At 38.5% G+C, this 21,719-nt stretch overlaps 2 protein-coding genes across 5 annotated transcripts in view; one reads left to right on the top strand and one right to left on the bottom strand.

Moving 5' to 3' along the window:
* The first annotated feature begins 1,090 nt into the window (after positions 1 to 1,090).
* DONSON (downstream neighbor of SON) lies at positions 1,091 to 9,588 on the top strand. Its single transcript, XM_014535179.1, has 9 exons — positions 1,091 to 1,294; positions 2,770 to 2,948; positions 3,522 to 3,700; positions 4,818 to 4,899; positions 5,013 to 5,117; positions 5,792 to 5,990; positions 7,642 to 7,704; positions 8,371 to 8,583; positions 9,017 to 9,588. The coding sequence occupies exons 2-9, from the start codon at positions 2,866 to 2,868 to the stop codon at positions 9,152 to 9,154; spliced, it is 1,062 nt and encodes a 353-aa protein (XP_014390665.1). The 5' UTR covers positions 1,091 to 1,294; positions 2,770 to 2,865; the 3' UTR covers positions 9,155 to 9,588.
* Positions 9,589 to 10,023: 435 nt separating this feature from the next.
* The window catches only part of SON (SON DNA binding protein), a 33,509-nt gene continuing 21,813 nt past the window's right edge, over positions 10,024 to 21,719 (bottom strand). For 2 of the 4 annotated variants that reach the window (XM_005860724.2, XM_014535173.1), the window contains exons 7-12: positions 19,184 to 19,294; positions 17,529 to 17,645; positions 13,346 to 13,493; positions 11,711 to 11,782; positions 11,491 to 11,606; positions 10,024 to 10,954 (exon numbers count right to left, since the gene is read on the bottom strand). In XM_005860724.2, coding sequence (XP_005860786.1) covers positions 10,796 to 10,954; positions 11,491 to 11,606; positions 11,711 to 11,782; positions 13,346 to 13,493; positions 17,529 to 17,645; positions 19,184 to 19,294 — 723 coding nt within the window. In that variant the 3' untranslated portion in view covers positions 10,024 to 10,795. Of the gene's footprint in view, positions 11,008 to 11,490; positions 11,607 to 11,710; positions 11,783 to 13,345; positions 13,494 to 14,148; positions 14,229 to 17,528; positions 17,646 to 19,183; positions 19,295 to 21,719 lie in introns of those variants that run through there. The other 2 variants (XM_005860726.2, XM_005860727.2) reach the window with 2 other exon arrangements.

Genomic DNA, 21,719 nt, shown 5'->3' with positions numbered 1-21,719 from the left:
CCTGGCCCCGCAGTCCTACCCCAACCCCTGCGGATGCTGCCGCCGCGGGAACTTAGCTTTTCACTGAGTCTTCACGTCCCCACGTTACCCCCCAGGATGCGGTGCCACTGGGGCTGGCTGACACCCCCGCCACTGCCACCCTCCACACGCACATGCATGCACACGCACATGCATGCACACGCACATGCACATGCACACACGCACACACACATGCACATACACGCACACTCACACACAAGCCCGCTTCCACTCCCCACATCCTTGTGCTGTGATGGTCCCACCGGGGCACAGTGGTCCTGAGACAGCGAGCTCGCCCCCAGGACCAGTCTCCCTTCCTGGTACAGAAAAGGCCTTCCCAGGACCTACTGGAAATGTCCCCTCTCCTGCTGTGTTTGTGACGTCACCTGAGAAAGTCGTTGTGATGTGAGAATACTGTTCCACGTGTTCTCCATAGCCAAGGGCAGCTTAGCCCCGGGTTCAGAGTTTGAGTGGCTTAGAGGGTGTTTGTAAAATACCTGGAAGATTTCTGCTTAGATAGCAACATTAGTAATCGTTTTTATTTCTTTAATTGTGATCATGAAAATAACATGTCTTTTTGTATATTTTTTTTCAATGATTTTTAGAGAGAGGAAGTGATAGGGATAGAGAGATAGAAACACTGATGAGAAAGAAAGTTCATCAATTGGCTGCTTCCTGCACGCCCCACACTGGGGATGGAGCCCACCACCCAGGCACACCCCCTGAAGGAATTGCACCAGCGACCTCCCGATTCATAGGTGACCGCTCAACCACCGAGCCAACGGCTGGGCAGCAAGCACATGCCTTTTGTAACTAAACTGAATAGAACTATCTACACTGAAAAGTGTAATCTGTCTCTCTACCACCACCACCTCCAAAAAATTCCTACTTCCCAGAGATAACTACTGTTCACAGACTTTTTCACGGTGTGTAGTATATTACCTATGCTACTTATCACACGTTCTCTAAAATTTCGACATTTCAGCGATCATGTGTATGTTCATGAAATCTGTAGGCTGAAGGTTTCTTCCTTGCTACTCTACTAATGTTTGTGTTCTTTGTTTTCTAAAAGATTTCACACAGATCATTCTCCGAATCTGATAAGCCTTCCCCAGAAAGTACAGAGTTACCTGTGGACTGGAGTATTAAAACTCGACTCCTTTTCACCTCTTCTCAACCCTTTACCTGGGCAGATCATTTGAAAGCACAGGAAGAGGCTCAGGGTGTCGTCCAGCATTGCAGAGCAACAGAAGTGACTCTGCCTCAAAGCATACAGGTAATTCTGAAAGAAAAGAGCTATGTTTTAAAGTAACAAATTCAGTGTAAATTTTACTTCTCTGCAAAAATGCCAGATATTTCCTTCCAGTAAGTTTTTCTTTTGACATAAACACTTGGAGATTTTGTATTGCCAAAGTGGTGCTTTTATATAGTTTTCATCAGACTCAGTGACTGCCATTCAATTTAGAGGCCTGTCCTGAGAAATGGTCGGTGTTGCAGGGAGGCATTACTTGAACTAAGCCATTCTTTTCTAAGGCTTTTGAGAAAGAAAATATAAGGAAAATGAATGAAAAGCAATGGAGGAATAGGGTTACAAAGGCAGACTGGTTACTTTACTCATTTTCTCACAAAATGTGCACTCTTTTAAAGGCACTACCTCATGCTACCTGAATGATGGTGTCTTGTCAATTTACTAGAGTTGATGAATTCTAGAATGTTTTCAGAGAAATGCAATAGTATTACTTTGAAGCAGCTCATCAACTTAAACTAGGTTAAAGAGGATTACCTAAAAGAGACCTTGGTACCTCATTTTTAATAAATTGGTAAGGGTGATTTGGGATTCGGGTTACCAGTTTTTACTGGCTACTATTTTTTTTCTTTTTTTTTTCTTTTTTTTTTTTGTTGTTGTTGTTGTTAATCCTCACCTGAGGATATTTTTCCATTGATTTTTATTTTTTTTAAAAGTATATTTTTTTGATTTTTTTCATAGAGGAAGGGAGAGGGATAGAGAGTTAGAAACATCGATGAGAGAGAAACATCAATCAGCTGCCTCCTGCACATCTCCCACTGGGGATGCGCCCGCAACCAAGGTACATGCCCTTGGCCAGAATCGAACCCGGGACCCCTCAGTCCGCAGGCCGACGCTCCATCCACTGAGCCAAACTGGTTAGGGCCCATTGATTTTTAAAGAGAGTAGAGAGGGAGAGACAGAGAAACACTGATGTGAGAGAGACACATTGATTGGTTGACTCCCACACGGGGATCAACCCTGCAACCAAGATTGTGCCCTTGCCCAGAATCAAACCTGGGACCCTTCAGCTCTATCCATTGATCCAAACTGGCTAGGGCACTGGCTACTTTTTAAATAGAGCCCGGGGCGGGGGGGGGGGGGGGGGGGGGGGGGGGGTGCGGTTGCATGTGTTATTACCTACATGCATGCACGCACGCACGCGCACACACACACAGTCCCTGCCCTCCTGATAAAAAAGATAAGTCATTTTTCTCGAGGATGGTAGAGACAGGAGAAGGTTCCCATCTATGTTTAAGTGTTCCTTGTGATGTATGGCTGGATAGACTATAATTGCTGACAAGAAAGGTTCTCCCAAATAAGAATAAACTACATTGTAGCCCCTGTAACAGTTATGAACACTTTACTATAGGAAGCAGTGAAGATAAGGGTTTGGTATATTCAGTGTCTTTTTAATAAAAGTTTCTCTTTCTGTGGCTCAAACCTGTGCGCTGCCTGGACTTCAGGACCCCAAGCTCTGCACTGAGCTGCGCTGTGCTTTCCAGCAGAGCCTTGTCTACTGGCTCCACCCCGCCTTTCCCTGGCTCTCCCTGTTCCCTCGGATGGGAGCCGACCGGAAAATGTCCGCAAAGACAAGCCCTTGGTCGAATGATGAATCCCTACAACGCATTCTAATGAGTGACTGGTAAGATTTGTAAAAACTTGTGTGATCCAATAGTGAATTTTCATTTTAGCGGTATTCTCTTCTTGTTTTATTCATTATGTGGAAATATTTAGTGGTAGAAAGATCGCTCTTCCTCCTGAATGATTTTATTGGAACTGTTAATAACCAACATTTAAATTGTTTACTTGTTAGCTCTTATTCACTCTTTATGCAATTGTGAAATTCATTTAAATGTTTGGTAAATACACATAAACATAATTCTTTAAGATTCTTGTCAGTGACTGCTTCCATTCTCACCAGAAGCTGCACAAAGATAATTACCAACAAGTTACCAATTAAATTTTATTTAAAGAAAACAATGGTTAGTGTCTACATGGTAAACACTGTTTAAATATGTACAAGTTATCAGTGAGTCCCATGACCAGTTTCCGTTCTTTAAAAGCCAAGTTGTATGTAACGGCAAAAATGAAAACCATTATCTGTAATATTTATGTTGTGTTTCAAATCAGGGTGAATAGCAAGCTGAATTATACAATATTATATTTTAGATGTGAAGTTAAATGTTTAATTAACTAAAGAAAATTTGCTTCATAGGTCTGTGAGCTTCACTTCTTTGTATAATCTTCTGAAGACAAAACTTTGCCCCTATTTCTACGTTTGTACCTATCAATTTACTATCCTGTTTCGTGCATCAGGATTAGCAGGAAATGATGTAATCACGGCTCTCATGTCTCCTACAACTAGAGGCATAAGAGAAGCTATGAAAAATGAAGGTAAAATTATAGTTTAAAATAAGAATATCACACTATATAGTAAACTCTTTTCTTGAAAGTTAAAAATACCCTTTGTCAGTTGAATTGTCTTTTATTAGTTTTAGCTATATTATTTTTTAAAACATATTTTTATTGATTTCAGAGAGAGAGAGAGAGAAACATCAATGATGAGAGAATCATTGATCGGCTGCCTCCTACACACCCACCACTGGGAAAACAGGCCATAACCCAAGTATGTGCCCTGACCGGGAATCAAACCGTGACTTCCTGGTTCATAGGTTGACACACTGGCTGGTCTTAACTATATTAAGAAATATTTTATTTCTTTCTGATTCTTTTTATAGCAGTTATTTAAGCTGTTCCTTATACATTGTTTTAAGTTAATGATCTTCCTTTCACGGATCTCTAAACACATACTGGGTTGGAAAGTCCCTGTCTGAATATACACTTCTTCAAATTCCTCATAGTACAAATTACCTACCCCTTTTAACAACAGTTTTCAAACTGGGTCAACCCATGAGTGGACAAAAGATATATTTACTGGGTTTAATCAGCATTTTAAAAAAATGAAATAACGAGTAGTATATACTTTATGAAAGAATACTACATGTAGTAAGAATGTATTGTTTCCTGAACATTTTGTTTCAAGGAGATATGGGTCTGTATTGGTGTGTTATGGGCTGCTAATACAAGGTAATACTAAATGGAAACTAATTGAAAAAGAAAAAATAAAATAAAGTTTGAAAGCTACTGCCTTAATAAATCAAATATAAAGACTCACATTTTCAAATTTCGGACTCTCTAAAAGTAAGGCATACCCGTTAAATTCTTTTAAATTACTAGTATAGTAAAGAAAACTCGCCGAAACCGGTTTGGCTCAGTGGATAGAGCGTCGGCCTGCGGACTGAAGGGTCCCGGGTTCGATTCCGGTCAAGGGCATGTACCCGGGTTGTGGGCACATCCCCAGTGGGAGATGTGCAGGAGGCAGCTGATCGATGTTTCTCTCTCATCGATGTTTCTAACTCTCTATCTCTCTCCCTTCCTCTCTGTAAAAAATCAATAAAAAATATATTTAAAAAAAAAAAACAACTCAGTAATTTTTCTTTTTCTCATGTAGGTATTGAATTTTCTCTGCCTTTAGTAAAAGAAAGTGGCCATGAGAAGAAGAAAGCATCTGGGACAAGCTTGGGACATGGGGAGTATGTGATGAAAATAACCTTTTATGTCATCCAGTGGCTATCGCCTCGGTGCAGTAGTTTTGTAGAGGAAACAGCTTTATGAAATGGGAAATCTAACTATAGCAATTTTTTAGGGAGCAAGCAATCAGTGATGAAGATGAAGAAGAAAGTTTTTCCTGGCTGGAAGAGATGGGTGTGCAAGATAAAATTAAAAAGCCAGACATACTCTCTATCAAGCTGTATCCTTTCATTTGCTGTTAACTAGAATTGTTTTTCATTGAATTAAGTTAGTGAGCAATGGAATATTGACTGGCAGTTTTATTTGACCACAATGTTTTGTTTTAATACGTTTTTATTGATTTTAGAGAGAGAAGAAGTGAAGGGGGAGAGAGAAACGTCGATGAGAGAGAAACATCAACCGGCTGCCTCCTGCACTCCCCCCACTGAAAATCGATGCCCAGACCAGTAATCCAACTGGTGACCTGGTTCATGGGTTGATGCTCAACCACAGAACCACACTAGCCTGCCTGACCATAATCTTAAATTATCTTAAGATCATACTAAAATTAATTCACCATCATGACACTAAATAACAAAACCCTAAGTACCAATAAACTAAGAAGCTATATTTTAAAAAGAGCAAACATTCCATTTTGTTGAAGTTTGTGGGGGGAACAGAATATATTTTTGACTAGCAAAGAAAGTTTTGTTAGGTGTCAATTTCTAGCAAATGCAGGTTAAAGTCAAGTCATTTTGATTTAAACAGGTGCCTTATAACTGCAGTGAAGACATGATAACGAGCATTTCCAGTTTGGAATTGGGAAAGGGGTCCCAGGTGATTCAGAATCAAGATAACTGCTTTTCCCGTTGGCATGGGATTTGTACTTGCAATTTCCTTGATTGTCATCTTCAGGCGTAAGGAGAAACATGAAGTACAAATGGATCACAGACCTGAGTCTGTTGTGTTGGTGAAGGGAACAAACACCTTTACGTTGCTAAATTTTTTGATCAACTGTAAGAGCTTAATTGCTACTTCAGGTCCACAGGCAGGACTTCCACCAACTCTCTTATCCCCGATAGCTTTCCGAGGTGCCACCATGCAAATGCTTAAGGTAATAAGGGGTTGGAGGGTAATCCTACACTAATCTTCATAACATAGCTTCTTTTTAAAAAAAATAACTTTGTTTTTCAGTTAAGGTTGATATACAATATTAGATTAGTTTCAGTTGTACAATATAGTGATTAGGCATTTCTATGACTTAGGGAGTGATCACCACAGTAAGTCTAGTAATCATCTGACACCATACAGTATTATAGTCTTACTGACCGTATCCCCTGTGCTGTACTTTACATCCCAGTGACTTTGTAAGTGGCAAATTGTACATCTTAATCCCTTCCCCTCTTTGACCTGTCTCCCCCCTCCCATCTTACAACCATCAGTTTATTCTGTTTCTGTTTTGTTTTTCTTTGTTTTTTCAAATTCACATAAATTAAATCAGATGGTATTTGTCTTTCTTTATCTCACTTATTTTATTAGCATAACTAGAGGCCCGGTGCACAAAAATTTGTGCACTCAGGGGGTCCCTCAGCCCAGCCTGTGTCCTCTCACAGTCTGGTACCCCTCGGGGGATGTCCACCTGCTGGCTTAGGCCCGCTCCCCAGGGGGAACGGGCCTAAGCTGGCAGTCAGACATCCCTCTGGCAGCCCGGGAGCCCTCAGGGGATGTCCACTTGCCAGTGGGGAGCAGGCCTAAGCTGCAGTCGGACATCCTTAGCGCTGCTGGGGAGGCGGGAGAGGCTCCCACCACCACTGCTGTGCTGGCAGTTGTCAGCCTGGCTTGTGGCTGAGCAGAGCTCCCCCTGTGGGAGCACACTGACCACCAGGGGGCAACTCCTGCATTGAGCGTCTGCCCCCTGGTGGTCAGTGTGTGTCATAGTGACCAGTCATTCTGCTGTTAGGGTCAATTTGCATATTACCCTTTTATTATATAGGATACACTCAAGGTTCACCCATGTTGTCGTAAATGGCAAGATTTCACTTTTTTTTATGGCTAATTCCTTTGTATGTATGTATCACATCTTTCACCATTAGTCTATTGATGGACACTTGGGTTACTTTCATATCTTGGCTATTAATGTTGCGGGCCCTTAAAGAGCAACACCTGGGACTGCAGCAGTGCTAGTCTCATCAGCCAGGTCTGCTGGGTTTCACACCTTGGACTTCTCTACTGGCATTAGAGCCCTGGCCCGGCCCAGCGGGGCCTCGTCCTCAGCGGGGACCTCTGCAGCTGAGGCACCATCCTGGCTTTTATCTGCCAGCCAGTCTCCATGTGGCTGTTTTCGTCCGTCCTTAGTTGTAGGACTTGTTCAGCTAGGTTTCAGGTGGTTCTGAATGATGGGGGTTCTATAGTTTAGTTGTAATTTTGATGTGGTCGTGGGAGGGGGTGGACAATGTTCACCTACCTACTCTGCTATTTTGACTGGAAGTCAGTAACCTAGCTTCTTTAAAAGTACTTTTTCTTTTTTGATAGGATAAATTTTTGACATTTGTTTTATTAGCATTTTTATGTTGCTTTTTTGTTTTTTTCTCCCAGTAAAAAATCATTTAATGTAGTTATACCAAAGGAGTTACATGAAAATATATGAATTATATAAAAAAATTTTCTTACCAAGTATAAAACTGGCAACAAAAATTTTGGTGTTAATCTTTTTTGCCATAAAGAAAAGTTCTCTCATTTCTTTTTCTTTTTTTTTTTTTTTTAAGAGAGAAACATCAATTGATTGCCTTCCGCACGTGGCCCGACTGGGCATCAAAGTCACAACCTGGGTATGTGCCCTGACCAGGAGTTAAATCACCAACTTTTTGTTGTTCTGGACGATGCTCCAACCAACTGAGCCACACTGGCCAGGGCGCTTGTCTCAAAGGCAAGAATATTGAATTATCTCAAAAACTGGATCATGAATAAGTGAAAAGAATAACTGAATAGGTAGACCTCATTGCATTTCACAGATGTTGCGTTTTTTACAAATTGAAAGCAAGACCCTGCACCAGCAAAAAGTTTACAACCCACTTTCATGTGTACGCCCTTTATTGCAGTGGTCTGGAACCAAACCCACAATATCGGCAAGGGGTGCCTGTATATCCATATTGTTGAAAATTATACATATAAACAAATATATACTGAATGTTAGTAGCTGTAGAATCAATTTGTTTTACCAATATCCTGTATTGAAAGTGTATTACTAAATCAGAGTGAATACCATATGAAAAAATTTTATCTACTTAAACTGACAATCTCATAATTTGGAGTAAAGGATACTGGAGACAGAATTTACTAAACATTTTTATTCTTATACACTCCATGTCTTATGAACTACTTTTGTTCCATAACTTAGAGGAAAATCCTAATGAAAAGTTAGTGAACACGTGTTTAGCTAGGGACAAAGGCTTGAGAGATGACCATAATTTTTTTCCCCTTCAATTTTTTGTAAGGCACGAAGTGTAAATGTGAAGACACAGGTTGTTTCTGGATACAAAGATCAATTCAGCTTGGAGATCACAGGTCCTGTCATGCCTCATTCTCTACATGCTATGACCATGCTACTCGGATCTTCACAGAGTGGGTCATTTTCTGCAGGACTGTATACACATGAGCCAACCGCTGTGTTCAACATCTGCCCTCCAGTGGATAAAGTACTGGGAAAGGTGAGTGGAGAGCTGTAAACAGACTTTTAGTTTCCTCACAGTAGGTGAAGGAAGTTATTTATGAGCCAAACTGTTTCAAGTTAACTGTATTTACTAATTTTCAATGATAATTTCTGAGAGTAAGGGATGTGTCTATGTAAGTTGTTATTGTAAGTTTTATGATTTCAAGCTGTTGTACTTAGTGACTTAAATAATATCCCCACCAAAAAAATGGCAACTTAGCATGAGGATTTAACAAATGGCCTTTAATTTTTGACGTTTTTAGGTTTTATTTAGAAGTTACAATTAAAACTATGCAAAAATTCTTTAAGTCAACTTCTGTTGATAATGAATAGTATGAAGGCATTGGTGTCCAAGTTCCCATGGTAACTATTAAAAACTGAGTGTTCAAAAAGGCTGGTGTGCTTTCACTGACTGGTACCAATTCCCACAGGAGACTGTTCGTGAGGAGCTTGCTAACTGTGGGTTGCACCCTAAGACTCTGGACCAACTTAGCCAAACACCAGTACTGGGGAAATCATCCTTACGGAATGTGGAGATGAGTGACTACCTTTATAATTGGAGATCCTGAACGCCAAAGTAAGCCTAAAAGGAATCTTTGAGGAAAAAAGCCTCTGGCAAGGAAATTCAAGATTTTTATACCCTTGGCTTTAAATTTCATTTTGGAAGGGAATATTCAAATGTTTATAAACATTAGCCGTTAATATTTATTACATGCATGTGTTAAGATTTTAGATCAACATTCTCCAGTTTCACTATTTTTTGATAAGATATTCACATATGAAAAACTCAAGTAACTTGAATGAGAACTAGATCCCTATAACTTAATGATAAACTGAATAGAAAATTGAATCAATGTCAGTGCTTCCTTTCAAATGGGAAATTGAGGCTAAATTAGTATCAATGACATCTGGGCAAAACTAACCATTTACCAAGGATTATGAGCAGGTTCTAGCTTGTAAAGTTTGAAACCAAATTTATACAATATCTACTGAGTTGATTGTTGATGCTTCTTAGTTGCTTTCTTTACAATTCTCTCAAATAGATAGATGTATACACACACATATATTTTTAATGCATATGCATGTTAATTCAGGTAAGGGTATTTTGTATTCCATATAGAATAGTGTATTAAGAGTTTAAAGTACGCTCATCCATCATGGCAAAGTAGTATTTAGTGTGTGTGTGTCTAGTTCAAATTTTTTTAAATAAAAGTGCTTAGAAATCATAAGCATTGGGTAAAGAAACAGTAGTATTTAGTGAAGAAGTATGTGATCACTTTATATTCCAGAAAATAAAACACCACATTTATTCCAGAGAAGTTTATATTTTGGGCCTTAAGCTTTTTAAAATAAAGTATAGAGACAGCATATGAATACCACTGTAATACACATGAAATATTCTATTAGACCCTAAAAATTAACATAAACTTAAACTCTCTCAGTCAACAAAATAGTGGCTGGGTGCCAATTTTATTAGATAAGTTGGTTACAGCATTTTAATTATCATTTTACGTCTATCTAGGTGTAGCTGAAATTCAAAATGCACATCAAAGTAAAACTATATCACAACTCAATGCCATACTAAATGTACTTGGCCTCTGCAGTAGAATTCTAGTCGGACTTCATTTTCACTCCCTTCTCATGGCCCAAGTGGCTTTGACGGGAACATAGGACTTAGTGCTGATCATCACACAACATACCACTTCTTTTTATAACTTCTACAAAATTTTAAGGGGAGATGGTGGCTTCAGCCCTGTGGAACAGATCTTGCTTGATTACCTCAATAACACTGGCCCCAGTATCTGTCCAGCAGAATTCATTGTGAACTAGTACAAGGTGCACAGCCCTTCACTGATTACAGGCAAGTGTTACAGCAGCCTAGCCATAAGGAAGGGGAGTTACATCATAGTACAAAATACAGTATAAAAGCGTAATTTAACATTCCACACTGAAGATTACGGATGCCTTCAAACAATCGTTTGGATGTTAGCCACTTAAACAAATACATCACTAAGGTAAACAATATAAACATACCAAAACCCTGTATGGTTAAATACAATTTCCATGGTACAAAAATCAAAGCCGGGAGATGTTTGTACAGATTGCTTTTTACACAATGTTTTAAATTGCCAAATATTTACAACATTAAAGAGGAAATACATTTTGATGCAGAGTAAAATTATCTGAAATGATTAATATAAAACCTCAATCTATCTACGTGAGGCACTCCTGAAGCAAGTGGCATTAGCCATGAGGTCCTTTGGTAAAAGGCCCATTGCTTGAAGAACCACAGTAGCTGCTGTGGCTTTAGCATGCTTCTTATTAGGGCTGGCAAAGCTGGGCTGGTAAGCGCTTCCATTTATCAATACCTATTCAAGAAAAACATACAATTGGGCTGGTAAGGGCTTCCATTTCTCAATACCTATTCAAGAAAAACATACAATAAGAACAGCATCAAACTTTAATATCTATTAGCTTTATTTTTTCACTAAATGCTAGAAAACTAATTTAAAACATAAAACCCATACTATGTAAGTCAAATTAACCTCAACCCAGAAGAAGCAAATCATTTGGGAAAAGAGACAGCAAATTAAAAGCAGGTCTCCAAATTAAAAAAAGCCTGATAGTTCTAATTCCCCATTTCCTACTAGAATATGGCAACAAACAGTTCACAAGACTTTGCCCAAAACTTTCCCTTCCAACATATTTTTAAAGTAAGGTTTTTAAAAGTCATATTAAGAGGCATATTTGTATGTTTAAAAATCCCTCCTCTCTACCTATACATATACACACTCCCAGCCCACCAATAATATATCAATCCTATGATCATATACTTATCCCTCACCCGCTACCATTGTCATCAAATTAATAAATGTATAAAATTAATGCAGAAATTCATATTTACCCTAAAGAGAAAATGCTTGCGATGATCAGGGCCACTATCGTGGATCAAGAGAAATTCAGGTGGTTGCCACCTTCTCTTATTACAGATTTCCATCAAGGCAGACACAGGATGTTTGCCTGCAGAGAAAAAAATAACCAGTTATTAATTATCTCCACCATCTGTGACAACCAATTATGAACTGAAAGTAAGGATGGGTTAGAAGAATCCCCGTGTCCCTCACCTGACAGATCTTTCATTGCAGCAGAGAAGTTCCCAGACCTCTTCTGTGCTCTTTCTCCTACAGCCACAAGACCTTTAAAAAAAAAAAATCAGTGTTAATGAAATAAACTTCAAAGGAAATCTTCAACACATTCCTCTTACCCTTGTTTCTAGATCAATCTGGACTTCTATTTTGCTGTGTTTCAACATATAAATATACCTATTTATACACCCTGGTACTGGAAATTATATAAAATGTTCAGAAAACAAGCATTTAGTATGTGAATACATATAATTAAGTGCCATCATTATCAACAACTCCAGGCCTGTTGCTTTGTAAGTTTAAAAAGTAGTGGCTATTTATTCCAACTGATTTCTAAAGGTTGCCCATTCTTTAAAAGATGATGCTCAGTAAAAGATATGTTCCTCAAAAGATGAGGATTTTAGGTCACACACAAGTAAAAAAGTGAGAAATGCCGTCTAATTGATAAATGGGTTCATTCCACCCCCAACCACGAAGCCCTTTCTGACTTATCTAATGTGAGGTGTTCTCAAAAGACAAACACACAACTGTATAACCTCCCTTTCCCAGGTAGCTTAGCTATGTTACTATGCAAAACCAGTGTTTTCCCAAACCCAACCCACGTACAATTCCAGAGAATGCTCCCTGGAATTACACAATGTATCCAACATGTTTTCTTCCAATAAACCACCTTTTTGTGACAGATCATCTATTCAGCTTGCACAAGCAATAAAATGTCAATGTGACATAACTAGCAAAATGCTCTTTCCTAATTTAAAGCTTGAATTAATGCTACATCACAGGAAGACTGTCATGTTCTATCCATGCTATTTTTGAGTATCATTATTACAATATACTCCCACCAGTTGGAAATAAAATGGCAACATGGTATTCTACATGGATGGCAATGTAGAAAATCTGATGCAAAACAATAAAAAAAATTTAGTTGGAGCTATTCAGTTTCCATGGTCATTAAGAAAGAATAATGTAATTGCATTAATTTCAATGAAATCTCTTTGAATACAAAGATAAGGAAAATACATTTGAGTTTTAAAAATCAGACAAATAAGCTTCAATCATCACACTGAGTTGGCATTCCCATGGATTATACTTAGGTGCCCCAAACTAAGGGCATTATGAAAAAGTAGCACTATTGTAGGCAGCTGATCTGCTATTCCCCAACCCCAAAGAACTGAATTACTGAGCTTGAAAAGAGGGTTTATAAGGCGGAGACTAAACAGCACTTTAATAGGAAATAAAAAGAATATGTGGGATAAAATATCTAAGAAAAAATATTCTAGAAATAAAGATAATATATTCCCTGTCAAAACAAAATGGCTGCTTTATAAATATAAAATCTAGTTAAAATTTTAATCATAGATATATTCAAAGTTCCATAATTTTTAGCAACTAACATTAACACAGGTTCCCTTTTTAAAGCTGAAATTAGTGTTTCCTCCTATAATTATGTAAGTTTTTGGAAATGGCTTAAACCCCCCCCCCCCGCCCCCCCAAAAAACAGCTGTATAAGCAGAAGAGCCTGCAGGTCAGGATCACAGACATCAAAAGAACGTAGACAATGAAAGCTGGGATGTGAAAGGGGGTATAATAAACTTTCCCCAAAACACTTGTTACCTTTTCTGTCAGTCTTAAAATCAACGAGGATAGGCTCCTTATTTCCTTCTTTGTTTTTTCCTAATCCTTCTCCTTCTCTCCAACCCATTTTTCTCATCAAAACGGCTCCCATTCCTCCAGTTACTGGGGCTGCTCTTAAGAACTGATCCTGTCCAAAGAAGAAAGGTAAAATGTCCCAATTTTACAGTTAGAATGTGACCGTCAACTCAGTGTCACTTTTTAAAAAAGAAATCTGATTTTACTTCTAGATCTGTTATAGCTGTTACATTTAAATGCTTCTTATACATACTGTAGTGTGCATGTTCTAATTTTTTCCACATTAACATAATAGTATTTTGAAAGTCACGTAAGGCATATAAATGGCAGTTTTAAAACAGTGGCCCTCGAGCCCCCTCCAAAAAAAAAATTAGAACACTCCTGTTTTCGTCCACTATTTACGTTCACTGGTATCTCTTCTTAGCTTGCAAAATAAAAAGAAGGCAATGTTAAAACAGTCATTAATTGTCCCAGGTGCACCTAGTTAATAAATAAAGCCCAGAAGTCATTTTAGAAATAGTTCGGACACTGAAGAAGCAGACTGTTATCACCCATTTTATTTCCCCATTCTCCCATGGAGCAAGTATAAATATTTTACATAGAAAAATCCTATGAAGCAAAAGAATAACTATAATCAATTTACACAGTAAGAAATGGAAGACAATCACATAAAATAACCTGTTATTATACCAAACTGAATTTGAATTCCTTTAAAACCTAGCTTGATGTTAAAAGACTTTTAAAAAACTCCTTAAACGTTTACATACCTAGGCCTCGGTAGCAGCAGTGTTGTGAATAGTAGGGCTGGCACTGACCGGGGCAAGAAGACAGCTACAAGGATTTGGCCCTGAAACAAGTTTCCATACAGAGGGGTGAAAGTTCACAGGTTATTCTGTGAACAGTCATCTCTCTTGTATCCAACCCACTGAACCATAATTTCCATCAAAGCAGCAAACCACTTAATGTCGTAAGATGCACAAGTACAGACATTAGCATGACCAAGGCAATTATCGTCACACATTCAGAAATACGGGATGCCTCTGAGGCGTCCATGTACATACAACAAACTACTAAATTCTACTGTTGGTCTTTTTTTTTTTTATGTGATATCTCCAAATCATTTTTTATTTCTCCTTGTTATTAAATTTTAAATTTACATTCTCCAGCAAATATATAGATGTCATTAACTTATCAATAAAGGGGGCCAAAATTTTTGGTAAATCTAGAAATAGTATTCATTAATCACATTCCTGTATTGACAAGTTAATACCAAATTTGTTAAATCTTGTTTTCTGACAGTATTTAAACTGTATATTCTTTTCCCCCAGCTTTTTAATTACATGCTGGGGAGAAAGCATGCCAATGATTTGTGTGACAGACATTAAGTTCAACAAGGTGCTCTGATGGAAGGAGGCGGCTGTGGAGGTAAAAACATACCCCTGGTTCAGTTCCTTATTTGGTGCAGGCCATGCAGTGTTGATGTATTGAGAGAAAAGTTAGCTGATGCTTGGATATCAACTGCCTTGTTGCTACACACCTAGAATGGCTTTTACTTACTTTCAGGTTCATCGGCCCCTCTTTTCCAGGAAACACTCCTAAAAAAAAGGGCAACTGTGCAGAGTACATACAAATACCCAAATCACCCAGGTTTTCAATTCTGTTTCCATTCTGATATATTCATGTTTCTTTACCCCAGGGTGTATATAGTTAACAAAAAAGCTGATTAGTAAACAGTATTCATCAGGTCATGTCCAAATGATACCATCTCAAAAAATAAAGGTTGTTTTAATAACAACTCTTAAATGTTAAAAATAAATAAAACTCTCCTTTATCTACTAAGAATATACTGATTTACTGCAACAAAATACAAAAGTGTAAGGGAAATGCAGGCATTCCGAGCGGCTTTTAACAAAGAGGGCGCTGAGCTGTAGCAAGGCAAGAAAAGCCAAATGAGCATTTGGAAACATTTCCTAAACACAAGTAGACAGTCTGCAGTAGATAAGTGTTAAATTTTTCTGTTGCCTAATAACTTTTTCGCATGTTCTACCTCATTTTTATGAAATAAAACATTCCTTTCTTGATGTTAGTAGCAAATATTCTTTAAGTAACATACAAATAGTTTTCCTGAAAGCATTGCTTTCTTCAGTTATTTAAAAATTTGGTCAATGAACACAGCTTTAAGGCATGATAATTTATCAAAATGATTTAAATTGACATAATATTTATTTAAAAATCTGTCAACTGCCTACAAAACTGGAAATTTTGTTAAAATTCAGGGAACCAATTGAATCTATAAAAGATTCACTTTTTATAAATTAACACGATGTTTAGAAGTATGTTTAGAAGCATTATAGATCACTTCCATTATACACAAATATTAGACTAAATTTTACAATGGAATCATATTCAAAAGTTTCTAACTAGTAATGTACACGACTATTATGTGCCTAAAACATTCATGTAAGTTTCAAGTCTCACTTCCTGAAATATGGAGTAGTTTTAAAGAATTAAACTGTTAAAGAAATAGGCGTACTTTTGTAATTCTTCCCAATGAAATGAAAGCCATTTTTTCAAATACTACACAAATCACTTCACATTTGAAATGTAATATAATTAGTCCAAAATTAATTAAATCTTAAATAGATTGTCATCTTTTCCCAATACCAACCCCCTAGTAAACTACCTAAGTGGTAACTTTTTAATGAATCTGTGTCCTCAATATACACATATTAAGAGTGCTTATCCCCCCGCCCCCAATGGCAGGCAAAGTGAAACTATGTTTTATATTAATTTGTTAATAAGAGGATCACCAGAGATAATGCAATCAAAATTGAAAATGTTATGAGATTAAAAGTTCCAAACAACCAAAATCTCATTTTCTCAGAAATGAGCTCATTCACTGGCACTCATGGCGATTCTCCACAGGCACCTGTCATATCACCACCCTGAGGGCAGGAATAAGGCCTTGTCTTCCTTCATGTGACACTTGTAGACTGAATTCCACTTAATTACGTGCCCATGATCACAAAAGGAGCCAGGAGTACAGCAGGTAAAGAAACCTTCCCTATCCATTAGACCCGCAGCCGCCCAGTGTCAGCGCCGCTACGCTGCCCGCACTCCTGAAATAAACCACCACCACCCCCATCCAAGCAAGCCACATCCTTCCCCAGCACACATTTCTCCAGAAAGCCCTTCGTAACCACCTAAGACTCCCCCAACAATGAGGCAGCCGTAGGTGGGGTTCACAGGTCTCCTTGCAGGAATCAAACCAGGAGCACCTCCATCTTCACAGCACGAGGCATCCGTCCTCTCCCTTGAATTTAGGTCTCATGTCCTGTTTTTTCCTTGAGATCAGTGGTACTCAAATTGAGCCTGTGGACCACCAAAGGCCACCAGGGCCCAAGTGGTGGTCCACAGATAGTATTCTCCATCCCCACCCCACCCCATTCACCCTTCAGCAATGCCCACCCCACGCTCCAGCCATCCTCCCCGAGCCTTCCAGTCCCACGGCCAAATCACCACATGCAGTGCTAATACTGGGGCCTCCCAACCACTTGCTGTAACCAACAGCTGACAACCAGGGGACCTGGGCCTGAGGATCACAAGAGGGGGGGCGGGGAGGGGGCTGGGGACTACGGGAGCTTAAGGAGGTGCAGGCACTAAGGAAGGGAAAGAGGGCAGAGGAATAGAGGAATGGCAATGAGGGTGGTAGAGGGCTCTTGGGGGCAGTGATCCATCAAAAATAAACCTGTAATAAAGTATCCCAGGATGAGAAAGCATTTGAGAACCACCGCTTTGAAATCATTAGATTAGCAGTCCAACAGGAACGGTGGCATATTCAGAACAGCACCTGAGACACATTGTGAGCATTCAAAACACAGTTTAAAAAGACCACCCGCCCCACCAGCGGCAGCAAGAATAAAAATAACCTCAGGATATAAACCCATGGCTCTGAGCCATATTTATACATTGGCCATGTCTCATGAATCCGGTCCATCCTGTGTCCATCCTGGAGTACACACACAGCAAATTTACTCATGAATTCTTTTTAGAGTCACTGGCCTCTTAATGCATTTTTAATTAAACACTTCCTAAAAAAATTTAGCTTTCTACTGGAACACTTTCGTGTGTGCATTATGTCGTCTACCTTTTTAATCCAGGCTTGGGCACCAGTATTGGCCAACTGTTCTTGTGTCAGGACCTGTACTCCCGTACTTCCTGTGAACTGGCCAGGAATAGAGTTCAGCTGAGCCCAGGCATCGATCTGAAGAAAAGAAGATGACTCAATTACCTAGTTAAAATTACTCAGCTGGTTAAAATGCCACTGGAATTAACAATTTAATTCACTAAAAGAAATGGTTTTAGTTCCTTCCTGAAAATGCTGTATTACGGCTTAGATATTCAATTTTTAAGACCATATAGTGATTTTATACATATTTAAAATTGTTTCCCAGCTCTAGCCAGTTTGCTCAGAGGGTAGAGCGTTGGCCCTCGGACTGAAGGGTCCCGGGTTCCCTTCAGGTCAAGGACACATCCTCAGTTGCAGGCTTGCTCCCACCATCCCCACCCTGATCAGGGTGCATGCGGGAGACAACCCATCCATGTGTCTCTCCCCCTCCATCCCACTCTCTCCTAAAAAAAATCTTTTTTTAAACATTTCAAAGAAGTAGTTTAATAACATTCAGTGAATCCCATTAGTAAGATTATCAAGCAATGTATTTCCTATCTGTATGAACAAGTACTTACAGAAAGAAAGGAAGAAGGAAAAGCTGTCCATTGTTAAAATCAGGTGACTCTGGACCCTGGCTGACTGGGTTGAATGCCACCCTCTTCACTTACTAGTTTTGTGACCTTGGGCATCAGTTAACCACTCTTTAGCTCAGTTTGCGTCACTGGAAAGCAGGAACTCATAATACTACTTTCATCTCACAGACCTATTATGGCCAATGCGCTATTTTTATAAACCAGATTATAAACTCAGCAGGAAATTTTTTCTATTTTATTTGCTCAAGAAACAGTTCCTGTCATATAGTACATAATAAATATTTACTGAATGAAGGACCAGGAACCAAATCACTGTCATTTAAAATAAGCTAATTAGGCCATGGTCATCCTATGTAATAAAAGGCCAATATGCAAAAAGACCGAACGGCAGAACGACCGGTTGCTATTATTCGCAATGACCACCAGGGGGCAGACACTCAAAACAGGAGCTGCCCCCTAGTGGTCAGTGTGCTCCCACACGGGGAGTGCCGCTCAGCCAGAAGCGGCAGTGCTAAGGAACCCTTGGGGGATGTCCGCCTGCCAGCTTCATGGGGAGTGGGCCTAAGCAGGCAGGCGGACATCCCTCATAGGCAGGGCTGAGGGACTGCCCCACCCCCACCCCCAGAATGTCGTGCACCAGGCCTCTAGTTTAAAATAAGCTAAGTAGGCCGTGGCTCAGTGGTTGGAGCATCAGCCTGTGCACCAGAAGGTCTCAGGTCCAATTCCAGGTCAAGGGCACATAACTGGATTGCAGGTCGATTCCCACCCCACCCCCTTGGGGCTCATGTGAAAGACAACTAATCAATGTGTCTCTGCTTTTCTCTCCTTACCCCTTACCTTTCCCCCTCCCTTCCACTCTCCCTAGAATCAATGGAAAAAATATCTTCACTCCTCCAGTGAAGATTTTAAAAAATAAATGATCTTTCCCTTGGATTTTCAAGATAAGAACCTACATTTCAACAGCATGCTACTGATTTTGCCTATGTCACAACAATCTAGTTAGTAAAAGTCTTATTTAGACATTAAACTGCTACATACCCGTTCCTGAGCTCGATTTAACATGCTCATGGCTTCAAGGTCAAATGCATTCTCACTGAGTCTTTTCTGAGCAAGTGCCCGCTCACTCATTGCTGTAGAGATGTCCACAGGCTAAGAAAGAAAACATAATTATCTCAAATTACGATAGAACCCCTAAGTTCAGAAAACTGCTCATATACTTAGTTGCTATGTATCAAAAACAAAATCATAGTCTTATATACCTATTAACAGTTTTATAAAGTAGGCAGAAGACTCAAAAAGGTAAAGTAACCTTGGGAAGCAGACAAGGAGTATTTCAGGTAAGTTACAGTGTCAGAGGAAGCAAAAGCTGACTGACTGCTTGTTTTCTGTATCAAATTACAACCAGAAAATTCCATGAAAAACTTAAAAATCTCCAACCTTCACCAATAAAAGTCTTTTGCAGTAAACTGAGAATTTTTTGAACGATTTTGTATTACTAGCAGTTTTCATTTTAAACTGCTTATCAGCATAACCTTCAGAAGCAATAAACAAGGTTTTTGAATAACGAAGCAGAAAACCACTATCGCGTCAATCACCTTTCCTCTACTCCTGTGCAGATCTCTTCACCTGGCGGCTTTGCAGTTTGGTTTTAAGAACTAAATTTTATCAAAATACTCATTATGTAAATAAATGGACCTCTTTTCACTTTATGTACATTCATGACCAGTTAAATATTTCGGGGGAGGGGGGGTACATTTAAAACACTTAAAGTTGAGACATGTTTGAAAAGTCTTAAGTCCTTTTCAAAGTTCATAGTCTACTTGTAAAAACTTTATGCTAAGCAGGTGACAATGATTTAACTTTTAAAAGTTTTTCATAATGTCCAGGAAAATTCTTAGGGCAAATTCCCAATTTGTCAGGTTTGTGGAAGGCTCAACCACAGAAGGAAAAAGCCATCAAGTGAGTGAGTATCTGATGTTTTTTGTTCTAATATTAAGAGAGCAGGTGGATCTGTATCAACTAACCAGTTATTAATACTTTTCTTCTTCTGACACAACATAACCAACCCATTAATATCTCCTAGTTATTTCACCCAAGAAAATTCATTTTTGGAAAATGCTGTATGTCATGGGAAGGTTTCCCTATATTAATATACAAAGAATAATTAGTAAGTACTGCATGGGTATGATAGTAAAACAATTTCACAGCTAAGGATTTGTTTAAGAAGCGAAGTAAAGGCGACCTGTAATTTCATTGTATATTGTGTATAAGACTTCTTTCAAAATAAGACCTATATAGTAGAGAAGGGTGTATGACTAAGAATAATTCTACCTCATGCATAAGGATTACTAACCTTTCTTTTCCTAACTTCAGAGCCCCTTAATCACCCTATCATTCCTAGTTCTATTATTTCTTAACAAAATTAAAGACTTTCTTACAAAGTAGCACAACGTATAGATTCTTATACATATCTTAAAATGAAAGCACAATTAAACTGAATTCATTCTGTATTTACTAAACTGTAGATCTCATAAATGAATATCTTAATTTCTTAGTCAACTTAATAAATTATCCACACTAATTAGAATTATTTTGGGGGCCTATAAGAAGTCAGACTAACAAGCTAAGAAACTTTATATTCTCACTTTTCATTTCTATTAGAATTCTGACTGCTGGGACTTTCTGGTCAGAATTTATATTCCTTTGGCCTACCTCAGATGTTTCCTAAAACTCTAAGGATTATTGATGTAATTTTAAAAGGCCCACAGAATATACCTTAATATTGTTCATTACCCTTGTCAGAATTACTTTGGATCTCATAGCTGTCTAGGTATACATTGGTAATAGGGTTTCATTCTAAAAACCTAAACTCAGGAGATAGTGGGGGAAAATCTACCTACCAACCATTCCCACACCCTGACCCCCAATCTCCAACTATAAATTAGCCACACACAAAAAATAATAATTAATATGGCTCTGAAAACTCCCAACTTTTCTAGAATAAAATTAATCCTTCCCCACTGGAAAGCAAGTGAATCTACCTCTCTATGAATTCATCCTCCTGAAGACATTCTATCTTCACACTGTTTTCTTTTTAAGACTTTACTGTGGAAACAGGTAACCTAATGCTTCATCACTTATTCCCAGGATGAAACTTCTTTCAAATCTCAGTAATATTCCATGTCAAATTCACATCACATTCTGAAAAGAACTTTAACATAGCAACCTTGGATGCTTAATATAAATTTCCGTAAGATAAAATTACAACCAGTTTTTTCCTGAGGTAATATAATTTCATTTCTTCTTCAACAGGCTTAGCAAGTTAGCTTTAAGATCATGTCAAAACTCTATTAAATAATAATTTGACTATTATTTTCATATCTTTTTAAATGTGAAGAAATATATTCAGAATGAATCAGGATTATCTTAACCTCTTAAAGGACTTTAAGAGTTTGTATCAAAAAGCACATTTCCCAGTTTTCAAGGTAACTCAGGATATACAATAATGCATGAAAAGCCAATTATAAAATCCCCAAAGCATTGATATTCATGGGCTAGGCCAAACATTTTCTAT

The sequence above is a fragment of the Myotis brandtii genome, unplaced genomic scaffold (genome assembly GCF_000412655.1).
Source record: "Myotis brandtii unplaced genomic scaffold, ASM41265v1 scaffold139, whole genome shotgun sequence".
Lineage (NCBI taxonomy): Eukaryota > Metazoa > Chordata > Mammalia > Chiroptera > Vespertilionidae > Myotis > Myotis brandtii.
This window is presented reverse-complemented; position numbering and strand designations above follow the sequence as displayed.

Coding starts and splice junctions, on each gene's coding strand:
- DONSON (XM_014535179.1), top strand. CDS start 2,866: ATGGGAGCCGACCGGAAAATGTCCGCAAAGACAAGCCCTTGGTCGAAT. Junction 2,949..3,521: donor CGCATTCTAATGAGTGACTG/GTAAGATTTGTA, acceptor TTTGCTTCATAG/GTCTGTGAGCTTCACTTCTT. Junction 3,701..4,817: donor AGAAGCTATGAAAAATGAAG/GTAAAATTATAG, acceptor TTTCTCATGTAG/GTATTGAATTTTCTCTGCCT.